The following is a 14,267-nucleotide window of genomic DNA, read 5'->3' on the forward strand; positions in this document are numbered from 1 at the left end:
TGTAATGTAAAGAAAGACTGTAAATAGAGAAACTGTTTCACTGAGCCCTGCATGCTCAGTATTGCTGGGTAAACACACATGCAAGCATTTTAATACATTATCTGTGGCTACTGCAATTTAAATCTCTCTCTTTCATGACTTCCCATTCAGTCTCTCTGAATCAAAACACTATAAGCCTTTAGTTTCTTATGCATTTTACGTTTGGACAATTAGCAGGTAGTATTTTGTCTAATTTACATGTGTTGGCATTAGTAAAGCAATGGTTAATGTATAATCAGTCAATGAACATAAACTTAATCAGAAACAATTTTGATGACTAATTACTTGTTTAAGTAATTCATTAAACGCAAATGACGAACTTTGACACATTTATTTCACAAATGTAAGGATTTGCTGCTTTCTTTCTACATTATCATATACCGCACACTTCAGGTTCTGAGCTCTCACTTGAACAGAGCAAACAATTTGAAGATGTCACCTTGGGCTCCCAGAAATTCTGATGCATGCCCCCCATCCCCACCCTCCTGTGTTTTCAAGTGTATTATTGTTGGCACCTCTGTTACAAAGACAATCACATCACTTTCTGTTTTCCTCAGAGTGAAAACTAAACTAACGTAAATCAGGACAAAAGTGTGAGTTTATTCATTCATTTAGTCTGTAATGCAGACATGAAAGCAAATAGAAATTGTGCCAGGCTGCTAGCCTGACTAGAATGCCAGTCAGCCTTCATTTTCCCAGGTGGTTTTGTGCCTAATGGCAGACAAAATTTCACAATGAAAGCAAGGTTTATAGGGAACCATTCTAAATGCTGATGGAGTCATTATTTTGTAACATTGTGCAATCAATATTTACTTCATTATGATACATTAAAGCAAAATAATACTTGGTCTATTGCCAGTTTAAACAGACATATTTCAAAGACTGAGCAATTAATCCATTTATTAAAAAAAAGACTAATAGATATGAAATGAATCATTACTTGCAACACTAATTAAATGAAATACTTTTACTCTATAAAGGGACTCCTGATCCTGATGTAAATTATTTCCTAAAAATGACATTTTCTATTGTTCATCCTGTATTTTCCATGCTCACCATGACACTGGCATTGCTAGTTTTTGGTGAGAATTAGGTGCAGCTTGTGGCTCAAGTATAAAGCTGTTCCATATTGTGGATTCAAAGCTAGAGCTTCAAAGGTCTTGATTAAAACATTTTCAATTAAACTTACTGTTGACAGACTGTGTGGGAGTTTGCTACCTTTACATGATCTCATTCTCCAATGCACCTGTCTACCACGTGCGCTTCAGACAATATTCACGCATACTTTTGGAGATCAGGTTGATTCCTGTGCACCTGTGTGTCATCAAGGAGCTCAAGATTTAATTCACTGCCTTAAGCTAAACTAAAACATATACCTCAAGGTGCTCTGTTTAGCTCAACTCCAGTTATAAAATCAACATACCCACATGAGTCAACAGGCTCATTTCCACCAGATTTAACTGCAGGCTGTTGAAAAAGAATCTGGGAAGTGCTTTTTCAGGTGTGTATGGAAATTAGCTCTCAACCACAGCATGTTAATTCCAAGTGTGGTGTAGTGTATGTGGTTCCATCAATAGTATCTAAGCGCATGATGTCAAAGGCACTGTGTGAGCTGATGGACACCATGAATCCAAGGCAAAGGCAATATACAAAGCTGATATCACAGAACCCAAATAAATGTGTTCAACTCTCAATTAAAAATAACTAATATCTGTTCTCATCTATTCAGTTCAGAATTTAGACCACCAACTTTCATATGCCCATGTTTGGACTGTCACCCCTCCCCCAACCCTGGTGTGACTTACCCTGTTAAATACAGGAAGCATCATGTAGAGCTTCTCCTCCTGCTCCTTCTGGGTCATGTGGCGAGGAGGGTGGCACAGTTCGGAGAAGAGGCGTCGCAGGTGCATCAGGCCCAGTGCATTGTCCTGGGGGCTGCACTCGTCCTGCCTTGGCCGCCCCATGATCCTCTTCACCATGTTCATCTTGAGCGGCTTTGTCAGACCAAAGGCGGCCCTGCAGAAGGGAGAGAGGAGCAACTCAACACTTAAAATGTTTTGCTGGGCTGAGTGTCAAACTTGTCAGCTTTTTGGGTAACAACTAAACTGTCTGGCATCAAGTATCATCAAGTATCAAAATGGTGAAACACCGAAAGTTGGCATTGCACACTGGGACAGATCTGAGGTCTTGTGAACTTTTAATTTAGTCAGAGCTTCCGATTTAAATAACAAATTTTGCAAATCTCAGATATAGTATATTATTTAGTTTGTATGTTGACATCTAATGTTTGGTTTCGGTTGGTTTGGTTTTGGAAATATCAGGTTTACAGAAAATCTTTTGATATTTCTCAAACTGTCTGTGTTGTTCTATTACCTGTACATAGGTATCATATGAGCAATAATATTGTAAAAATTCAAACAATACACACTCCCACTGTACTATTTGAAAAATATGCTTTGTGGACAAATTTGACATTGACAATACTGTAAATAAATTGAGACATAATGACATTATAAACATGAAGAAAGTTACCACAAAACACAAAAATGTCTTTTGAGTGTCATAACTGGCCATATGCAAACTTCATTTAAATGTCCTCAGCTCTGTAAAACAGCTGACTACATTTCTACATAGTAAAGCTCTAAAATGGTTATTGTAATAGATTTTATTGACTTGTCTAGTTATTTCTAACTTCTTACATGGTAACCTGATACACAGGTATCGCTAACAAACAGTGTATCATTGTTGGGTCAGATTTATGGTCTTGTTCCTTTCTTTTTCATTCCGTAAAGTATTAAAGTAACATATTGTGATCAACAGCAGTAAAACACAGCTTTCAGGACTGGCACAATAATACAGCATATCAACAGTGAGTCATAGTATTTCAAACAGTATTTAGTATTTAAACTGACCCTGATTGTTCTTAAAAAACATCATGTTTCTTTAGGAAATTTACTTTGAAATGCCTTAATTTTATAACTCTTTTATTTGTAGCGTGGTTGATATATATTTAGCCATTATTTCCACACGTCCAATTCTCTCCAGACTATCTTTAACATGGTTGCTAGGAGACCTTGCAGAACTGCAAAGCCTACATACAACACAGATAAACATCCACTGATAAAAACAGCATCAACAGCCCGGAATATTTGCAACAAAGATGCTCATCAATCTCATACAATACTTGTAAATCATACAAGCCTCCTTTTCAGCAACCACACTATCACACTGTACCTTGCTCAAGGGTACACTGACAGCGGTGGCTGAAGGAGAAAAAAGAATTTCTCATTTATTTTCCCCACATGATAGATTATGAGCCTCCAGGGACAGACGACATTAGAGAGGGGAAATAAAATCACATTGTTTTGCTACGTTGAGATGTGTGAAAACCTTTTAACCTGTTTCTTCAGCTTTTGTTTCCCTTCTTTGTAATTCTCCATCACATTAAATCACTATTGAGTTACTAGAACATTTTCTTACATCGAAATGACAGCTCTGATCCTTGGGCTCCTTTCACACTGTAAAAGTGGAGACGTAGCAGCTGAAACCATGAAATCATGTTGAAATCATGTTGAAATCATGTTGAAATCATGTTGAAATCATGTTGCTCATGAGCATCAGACTACCTTATGTTTAAATTGCTGAATTGTACAAGACATGACAATTAACATCGGAAATAAACAGAACCACTCTTGCCATGGTTACAACCCTGACTTATTCATCATCAACTTGCAGACATACAGTACATCGAGGTGAACCGCAGTGAAAAGCAAAGACGGTTTTGTTTCCATCCCTCTGAAAATGTCAGCAAGTATCATGGACAGTTAAGAGACCTGACAGTGTACCATGTAGGCCATCCTTGCTCAGCAGAGGAGCTGCCAACCTCACAGTGGGTTACTCTCAGTTTGGACATTGACAAAGTAGGACCTTTTCTTGAGCCTAAAAAAAACAAAGAAATGGTTTCTGGGTTCTAAGACGTCCTGCATATTAAAATCTGATCACTCACATGAACAAAATGCAAAAGACAAGGCTTAAAACTGAATGCTAATTTAGGCTAGTAAAATTAGCTTTTGACTAGCAGTCACTGAGGGACAGCTCTGATACAAAAACATGCCTATGCATGCCGCTGAACTTTGTCAATATGCAATATGCCAGCTGAGCCAAAAGATTGCTGTATTGTTTAGTGAGAGACACAGATCACAGGAGAGGGCTTGTAATGAAGGCCGCCCTCAGTCACATCACCACTCTGCTTGACATTTAAACAGTGCCACACATTCCTGACACTTGCCAGTATAACCGTATGTTCTCCACAATGGGTCAGCATCACGATCCACTCCAAAGTCCTTGTTAATTGACAGCTCAAAAGAAGCTATTGAGGACTTGGAAAGGATTTTTCATTCCTTCACTTCAGCCACTACATAAATCTGGATTCAAACCAGTCACCCTCAGGGTATGAAGTCCCTCTGAGAAGGCTAATTCATTCTTGGCAAGCTTCTCCATCTGTTGGCAGAATATAAATTTCATTCTATTGTTGTGATATCACAAGAGCTTTAAAATTTCCTTAATATATCATATTAAGGGATTTTTAAAGTAATTTGCAGACTTGACATCAAGCCAAAAACAAATGAAGGAATAATGACTGATGATGGTCTTCCCTCCTTCCTGCTGTTAGATCTATGCACTTCCTATCTTGATGAAAACAACAACCCAACAGTATTCTGTTCTTGTTCCTCTGTTGTACATATTTTTATTGGCAAGGAAAAATATTTTTCTCAATAACAAGAAACAAAACATACTGATTTCAGTGACCCCATCAACTCCCACCATCACAGGATACATTAAATGCAATATTTAATGCACAAAATCATTCTCACCAATAAGATCATCAACCACAAGTTAATTACCTCACGACCTTTCACCACCAATACACCGCACTTTGGCTTCAGGGTCATAACTATTTTATCACACATGCAATGCCGACTGCGACAGCAAAGTGGGAAGATTATTTTATTTTATTATTAGGTATTCCCAGAGGTCTGGCCTTTATTTAGTGCATTCTTGTTCAAGGTCTACTTTGCCATAACTAGCATCCAGAGACAGACAGACAATGGCAGAGACACAAAGCTACAAAGCAGCTTCCAAGAGTTTTTGTGAATTACAGGAACATAGCATCTGTGACACAAACGAAATTACTGGAGACTGAAGGTTTTAGTAACTCATTTTGCACACACAGCAGGGCTGCCCTCTCTGTGAACTCATACTCAAAAAGTCCATTTAACATCTGCCATTTGGTACACTTTTATCTAAAGTGCCCGACGCCATCTGAGTGTGTGTAGGTTTCTAGCATGCACAGTCTCAAGGGATTGAGCTCCTTCACCTGGTAAGGGCTTTATTTTGTGACTGCTGTAATTATGCTTTGAGTTATGTAATTAGATCTGTCACATGTACTTTGGGCTTCTTTCCTCAGTTTGAAAGAAACTTCATAAGAAAATTAGCAGAAAGGTATGATGTTGGGTTAGTCTCAGACCTTTTTTAGACATATGATGGTGATCAAAAGAGGCAAGGGATTGACATTTAAAATACAAGCTGTGCTGGCAGCGATATACTCCACAATTCAGCTTTCACTAACCAGCTCTGCCTGTATGAGATAGGCATTAGACCAAGACATACAATATATATCCTTCCAAAACAACAAATTTATACTACTGCCTTCTGCTCATCCACTTTAGATAAAAGTGTAGCAAATGGTACAAAGTTGGTGAACATGTGACAGGGGATTTTTTCTTTAGTTGTTTTTAATTTTTTAAATTGTAGCAATCACATTTTACTGCATACTTTCTAATGATTAAGAAGATGAACTACTACCACCTTTGCATTAAAAAAAGAACAAAATATGTGAAAATATATCACAATAGGAAATTTAAGTGTTTAAAATACAACTGGAGGCACATCAAAGTTTTTCACTTTTGCTCTATTTATAAGAGGAAGTGACTGCAGAACATGGAGTTTTTTCAGCCACAGGAAGTTGCAAGGCAGGGTCTGATTAAGAACACTGTTGTGTGACACTAAAATTTGAACAAACTCGGGTAGAATCTATAAAGTTGAAAAAATACATCTCTGCAATGCTACTGTGGGACTGATCTTAAATAGATACACCCAGGGCAGATGTTTACAATGGCTACCACTGTTTATGTGTTAGCATGCAAAGAGACAGTCATAATCAACACCATAAAACTGTTATCCAAGTGAAGAGCACATGTGGAGAAGCTGACCGAGAGAGTTCCCCACTAACAGACTTCCACCGAATCACGTTCTTGTTTTTAGAAGGAAATGACTCCTGATTTCTGACTGCATATTAGAAACTGAGACTCAGCACTAAAGTCAGAACAGGATATTGTTGTACCAAAGAAAGGAAAGTCAGTTTATGTACATATGGCTGAAAATGCCAGTTTTACCAGACACATTCACTATTTTACCTATCTCACTTACACTTTTACTTATTTTTACTTATGTTGCAATATGAAATTAATATGAAACCAATTATTTACCCTTAACATCCGATTTTAGGATCAAATTTATGCCGTCTAGTTTCATTACCATCCTGACATGGCCTAAGACTGACGAGAGGAGCTATTCTCAGCACTGCTGCAGTCTAATCAGCTCTTTGCACTGTTGACATCCTTCCCCTTTCTGTGTTGACACACATCATGTTTGTCCATTGCTTCACGTTTATAATATTGTAATTTAAAGCAAATAACCAAAAATCTTTCTCACTCCTCCACTGAATGACTGGGCAATCAATTAGCAGTAGTAAAACAAAGAGACACATATTAAGCTTTAAGAAAAAGACACAGACCCACTGAACATTTGGCCAAGCCAACATACCAGCAGCGAGTTTGTGTCAGTGATCAAGATGTTCGAGCATGAGAAGCAACAGCAGACAGTAGATGCACATTCTGCATGGTGGTATGGTTTAGTTTGGTTCAAAGAAACTCCCCACATAAAACTGTTCACAACAAGGTGTGTGAATTACCTTGGGTAAGCAAGTCATGAATTCTGGAAAGAGACTTTGTTGTTGAGTTTTTCAAATGTGTTTTTCACCACTTCATCAGTTGGTGTACAACACAGCACAAATAAATTTTTGAGTCAGCTCATTGTTTTGACTGACTAGCTACATTATTAACACTAACAGCTGTGTTAGAAGCTCTGATTGATCTTAGCAGGTGACTGACTGATCACATTAGAAGTTTATGGAAACAGTACAGTCACAAAATAACAGCAGGAAACAGAAATCAGGGCAACAGCAGTGAAACAAGGTCCAACAGAACAAGAAATTCATACATTCAGACAGGCTATTAATTGTACAGCCAAATTAGTTACCCCTTCTTTTGAAGGCTGAATTAAAGCAAAGCACTTCATGAAAGGTCAGTAATAAACCCATCACGGCTCAACTATAGCAAATACAGTAGGCGGAAACTGAAGTGCAACGTCAGTGAGGAATATTTAAGGACAATTTGTAATAATGATCCTTTTAGCTTTTGTTTTACTTTGAAAATCAGTTATGCAAAGCTGGAGCTTTGTTTAAATCAACTGAAATGAAAACAAAGTCTACCTATCTTTTGTGCTATACGGTAGCCTTACTTCAGATTAAAGCTAGCATTTATCTCTGTTAACAATGCTGACTGTTAACGCTGATGTTGAAGGCCCTATGTAACAGGGAGTCACTGAGGCAGACAAGAGTGCTGAGAGAATGGTAGAGTTGGAGCGCAGCGGGGCAGGGACCACAAACTGGGGCAAACACATGTCATAAGACTCAGCATAAGGCTGAACTGGAAAATCAAAAAAAGGAGAGGCAGTGATCCGCAGACAAATGCACGATTACAACTAACTCCATCTATTTGGTAAACAGTAAGCATCATGAAACCGCAGAATCCAAGACTAAGACACATGACTTAAAGTTCTGTGTGTACCTCTCTTTCAACAATATGCTCTTAGGTATACTTGATGCCAAGAACAAAGTGTTCCTAAGCCCATGTAGTAATATCCTTTATATAATCATGTGTTTCACAAAGTGGTGAACCTCATCCTCTCCCTGCTTGTGAACAACTGACCCTTTGGAGAACACCCCTTTCATACCTAATCATGATACTATCACCTGTTGCCAATGAAACCGTTTACCTGTGGATGGTTTGTTGCATCAGTCCCAACTTATTTAAAACATGTTGCTGGCATCAAATTTATGTCAATCAATGAAGGTGATAAAGTATACTATATTGTATTTGGACAATAAAGGACAATATTGGACAATTAAGAATATTTCGAAAAGGACTTATTTATGTTTTATACAACATCCAAACTTTTGTGGAACTGGCGCTGCATCTCAGGAACAACAGCGCTTTACCTGAAAGCCGCTGTTTTCTTTTGATTGGCTATATCTGTACTGATTTCAACACCTGAACTTGAGTATCATCCAATACCAAGCATCAATCCAATCCCATTGCCTTAAAAAAAAGCATATTATTTTTTAATGACTATATTCTACTAACCCTGTATGAGGGCAACCAGATTGCAGTGTTGTCTATCAAACTGAAAAAGAACATAAATATTAAGAAATATAAGTTTGCTGACATGGGCTTAAAGTTACACAAGTAGCTTGCCATTTATGGATATTGACTACTTGTGCAGTTGAAGAAAATCTTGGTTGGACATAGCTGCTGCTTGTGAAGTAGCGGGGTCCAGTTTCAGTGCAAATAAATAACGTGGCATTGGTAATCAAAGAACCTTACTCAAAACAGCATATATGCTATAAAGTATGTCTATAAATGTCTATAATTTTAAATTCTGGTATGAATGGACAAATGTGAGTACAATGCACCGGAAAAACAGCAATAACTCATTGTTTTTCTCATTCTCATTTGACTTCATTTTTTGGAGGACAATTGGTATGCTTAAGTTTTACCTATCTCCTTGTAATGAAGGACTCCTTAAAAGGCTAAGACACTCTTTGAGACATTGCACGTAGTATAGAGTGACAAACCTGACTTATATATATTGGCTGATGTAATAGAGGGTACTGCATAAAAACGTGTTGGATGTATATCAGCAGGATTTAAGTTTATTTTAATCTAAATTTACACAATCCATTTTTTCTGGAAACACAGCAAGGAAAAACCAGTTGCCCATACTACTGGCAAGAAAGCACTCATAATTCCTTTCGAGATAAGAGGCCTCCTTATCTGTTGATCCAAAATGTGTTGAGAGAACATGGATGTATCTGAAGAAAGCTGGAAACGGTTCAGAAGGACAATTGTTAGCATGAGGCTGCTGTTATCTCCAACACTGCCACTGAGAAGCTTTGAGTGTGTGACTGAATTTTTTATATTTTAATATAACCAATCAAATATAGACCTTGCTTCTTTAATTTCCAACGCTTGACTAAGAAAGCAGCCTTGATGAAGTTTAAAAACCCACAGTACCATCATCATAAAAGTGATCACCAATTTAAAGCCAGTCATACTAAAAAGAAAAAAAAACTGTGTGCACGCCTGATCACGTTATACTATAACCATAACCAGTTCCATTTAAAGGAAAAACAACACCAAACCACATCTTGGCTCAACCGAATAAAACCAGTCAATGGCATCAATGGAATGTCTCCTGTGCAGTTGGGAACTGAGCTGGCTTTCTTGGCCCTTCAGTCTTTTTCAAAGCATTCTCTTTAAGCGGACGCCAGCTTCAATGAACGTCTCACAGAGTTAGCTCTAACTCCTGGGAGATGAAGGCAGCCAGTGCCCTGGAAAAGCCCAACTCTTCAAAGGCTTGTGTGGTCGTTCCTCTGGAGAAGGTGATGTAATCACAGAAATGTCTCTTGTCTGACAGTTTACGGAGGAAGGTGGAAGCATGGGAGCTCCACAGAGAAGAAAACTGGGTTGACAGGAGTGCTAAGATAAAACCAAACTTTTAAAACAAAATGCAAATTTGAACAAAGTACAAGGCTGTGTCGAGAGGGCGGTGAATTCGCACCGACCAAAAATCAAATGCTGCTACGCGTGATACACTGTCTCCTCAGAAAGCCATTGTGACACATAATCCTCCATTCGATGCTTCTCTTTGTTGCCTGCAAGCCACTAGAAGAAATAGAAAATATTTTCTGACAAGCTGAGCCATTTTAAAATCATCACTAACGAAAAAAGAACATGAGGCATCATGGATTTAGAGTAACAAAATTACAATGGAGCAGCTTCTAACAACTGTAGCAGGTTTTTGATTAACAGCTGATGTATGGCCTGTACGAGCGTAACAAGAGCCAGAAGGGCAGGAAATGATCTCATGCCAAACAAGTCCGGACAGGACCAGAGCTGACAGCCTCTTCACTCGATATCTATTTAAGCCTTGCAAACAACGCCTGCGGTGTCATCATCACATGTTATTACCACCAGCAAAATGCAGGTAAATTCTGACTAAGGTCTCTTCTACCATGCTGCTTGAGCAAATAACAGTGCACCTGCTACTGTGACTGGCAGACAGACAACTGCTTTTTTTCTCAAAGATCAGTGAGATTTATTCAAAGAGTAATGCTGCCTTGCCCATACTTCAGTAATGTGTTGGTTATATCACTGAATGGTATCAATGACAACAAGTGGGTACCATACAAAGTTACTGTCAACAACCAGAATCACAAAACAAATTATATAATTCAAAACATTAGCAGCTTAGTCAACCACGTCCTCTCCCAAATTGTGAATTAAAAACTGTGCACTTTAATTTTACAATTTTTCATAAACATTTGCTGTTAGATGCTCCAACATAAAAATCTACGACACAGTATCAGGTGCAATTGCTTCATTACATACCGAGTCTTTTCTGCATCAGAAATGAGATGAAAGATTTAAACGTTACACAAAAGGAATGTCTATTAATTCAAAAAGTCAAGACTGTTGTGGTTTTTACGTTTTTACTAAGTTAAAAAACAGACAATAGCAAGCCCTTGCTTCCTTTTTATCCAGTACATGATGGATATTTTGCTACATATACAGTAGCTTCGACTGTTGCTTCCCTCAGTGCTCAATGGTGGTAATGATAGTAATCGAAGCTTAGTGCACGACTGCATTCGGTCATTCTAGATATAAGCATCCACCAAACTGCTTCAGTGTCAAGTATACATGTAAAAGAGTCAGACACTCACACTTTAAAGCATTGCTTAACATCAATAATAACAATAAACAGGCTATACTATCCACCAAGGTCAGGCTCGCCAGTAAACAGTAAACAAACTCCTGGTCACCGCGGAGACAAGCTCAGCATCCCGCTCTTGATTTTCCCTACCTGCCGTTCTCTCTGCGCTCTGCCAGCATCTCAGATCACCAGCAGCAGAAAAGATAAAAATTATCCACTGTATACCCAGACCGACTCCTTTTCCCCAAAAACTGTCGTCTTTCTGACAAGGAAAAGCGGCGACAATGGTGTCATGCCTTCCCCTCACGGCGGAGTGAGAAGAGGAGAGACTGAGCGCGGAGGCATAGCTTGTCTTCATTGGCAGTGCCAGGGGCTTTGTTCACCAGCCAGCATATAGTGTGTGTGTGTGTGTGTGAGAGAGAGAGTGAGTGTGTGTGTGTGTGGCCTGCCGGGACTGGCACAGCTGATCCCCCCCTGACACCGGGTGGGGTGTACAGGGCTATAGAGGAGGAACAGTGTGGGGGAGGCTATGGCCATCACAGCAAAAGGAACATACCATTTAGACCAAAAGGGGAGGGGGCATCCATAACCCACAGTAGTGAGCACCATTAAAAATTCATTTTATGGGGATTTAGCCATCACTATGTATGTTCATTATGTATGTCTGTGCTCAGTGAGTTCATATTAACTTTGCATTATGATGACTTCAAACACATAGGGAAGAGAAAAAGTTTTCTCAAGACTGACATATTGATACTGATGCTTTTTTTTGGTAAAAATAAAGTGATAATGTATCGTAATTTCTATGCAATCTACTTTGAGTTCCCTCCGTGTTCTTAAACAACAGGATACTAGCGCTGAGACAATTAGTCCATTAAACCCACATTGTGTAGTTGACACAGCTATGAATCATTCAATGAAAACAAAAGACACAAGTTGCAAGAGATCATGGGAGTCGTACTGTTAGCACAGTAAACAAAGTTAAAGATGAATTGGGCTGATATTGCAGTGATACTGTTATCTTGATTTCTTTCAGCCATGATAACTGTGTAGTCAAACTTTCATAATGAGACAACCCTAGCAGCAATCACAGACTTTCTTCCTCACTCGCCAACACCATAAACTTGAAGAAAATGCCGATTTGTACATTGTTGAAAGCATTTGGAATAATGTAATGATAATGTATGACAGCATATACAAACAAAAATCAACTTTTCTTCAATGCAAATTATTTCTTTCATAAGAAAAGAAATTATTAAACTTTACATCTCCAAATGAAGCAACTGGAAAGAGCTACAAATAACAATTAAGTGAAAATGAGCTGTACACCCAAACTGTCTGATTTTACTGAACAAAAGCTGGTGTAACAGATTTATATAACAAAATAGATCTCAGTTCATTATATCATTTTACAGTATGCTTATAAATTCACCAGGCTGAGGTAATTTATCACATTTGTGAAGCCTCTTGTTAACCTTTTCTCTGCTTAGTTTCCGGACCTGATCGGGAAGCAGGGGAGATTTTCCTCCTGGACTGAAGCTAACCCTTTCACTTCACTTCACCCAGCACACAGGGGCTCTGCTTGGTTTTGATAAGTCGTAGCATTTATTTACTGACTGACTGTGACTCGCACTGGAAATTTACAGTCAACTCAAATTTATGGCTAACTCATGCCATCACTGGCCACTCGCTCTCTTGCTTCACCACTTATTCACATATGTACCGCTCTAGAAGCAGTACACATGTGAATAATAAAATTACTCTAGTAACACTCTATTTTCAACTATGGAGAACAGCTGTTCAAACCGGGTCATGAATTCCACAGTTTTCCTAGTAACTGCTTTGGTCTTTTCACTGAAAAGACAGCATAGGCTGCTGACTTGCGTCTGGCACTGAGCTCTAGCTAGCTTTAGTTTTGGCCATTTTTCCTTCGCTTGCATCTTCTTCACTCACGGTAAAGAGCTTGTTAGCATGTGGCTGTGAACTTGGTAGATATGGAAGACTGACCGGCCAGTGTCCGGCCTAGGCCAAGAAAGCGGAAAAGCAGCTAATTCCGAGCCCTTGCCGGTCAATCGGTGCATCTCTAGTCAGTAACACATTACTCCGGCTTCATGTATGATTTATTCTTAATTCATTCCATTTTTGAGGAAAATGAAGTAGGAAATGCTACAACAAATCTGTTAGTAAATGCCATAAAGAGACAAAAATCAACAACATGTTTGACCACCTCTCAATACTTGGCTCTCATTAGCTCAATGGTACTGAAGATGTAGGTCTACGAAAATAGGTCATACATGCAGTTTCATGTCAAAAAAGGCTCATTACTTTCCTAAAACAGCTGCAAACTATAGTCTCAAGTAAAAACTACACATTTGGTGATCTAGTCAGTATTGACATCAGCTGCACTGTGGTGTATGTGGTATACTCTTTGTAATGATGGAGCATCATACAGTGCAAAGGTGTGGCTCACCAATGTGTTTTTAATAGTTTATGGACAATAATAGAGCTCTATGGTTAAGAGGATTACTATGCAGATAATATTTTTTGGTAGTATCAATTTACTGTTGGTTTTGGTCTTTTCAGTTGATTTGTTGACAATAAAAAATACGAAATATGCCAGCTTTATCTTTTTACCAGAATGAATAAATCAACTCACTGTAATAAATGAGCAGACGAATACTGTAAATATGTGACTATTTGTATGTATGTATGCTACAAAGATTCAGTGCATATACACAAAGCATATGTGCATACGACAGTATGTGTGTGTATTGCAGTGCTCTGCTGGCTCTCATGATGTGTAGGCTGTTTCCCTGTGGGCTAATTATGAATCATCCTCTCCTACTTTTTGACTGCACGCTGCTTCAAGAATGCAACAACTGCTAATGTGCAAATAAAGTCTGGTGTCTGACATGGCATCTTTAGTGAGAAACGCCACACACGCACCCCATGCCATGCAACTCAACACAACACAAGCTGTCCCTTTTTTTGCAATGCATTTTACATGGCCTGAGAAAGCTTGCTTGGTGCACTGAGAGGGAAATTAGCACTGG

The 14,267-nt window shown here is 38.6% G+C and overlaps 1 protein-coding gene across 5 annotated transcripts in view; it reads right to left on the bottom strand.

The window, feature by feature from the left end:
- The window catches only part of wdfy3 (WD repeat and FYVE domain containing 3), a 90,265-nt gene that overhangs the window by 70,986 nt on the left and 5,012 nt on the right, over nt 1-14,267 (bottom strand). For all 5 annotated transcript variants that reach the window (XM_046385923.1, XM_046385924.1, XM_046385922.1 and 2 more), the window contains exon 2: nt 1,845-2,055. In XM_046385923.1, the coding sequence (XP_046241879.1) occupies nt 1,845-2,024 (180 nt within the window). In that variant the 5' untranslated portion in view covers nt 2,025-2,055. The remainder of the gene's footprint in view (nt 1-1,844; nt 2,056-14,267) is intronic.

This window comes from Scatophagus argus, chromosome 4 (assembly GCF_020382885.2).
Source record: "Scatophagus argus isolate fScaArg1 chromosome 4, fScaArg1.pri, whole genome shotgun sequence".
Classification (NCBI taxonomy): domain Eukaryota; kingdom Metazoa; phylum Chordata; class Actinopteri; family Scatophagidae; genus Scatophagus; species Scatophagus argus.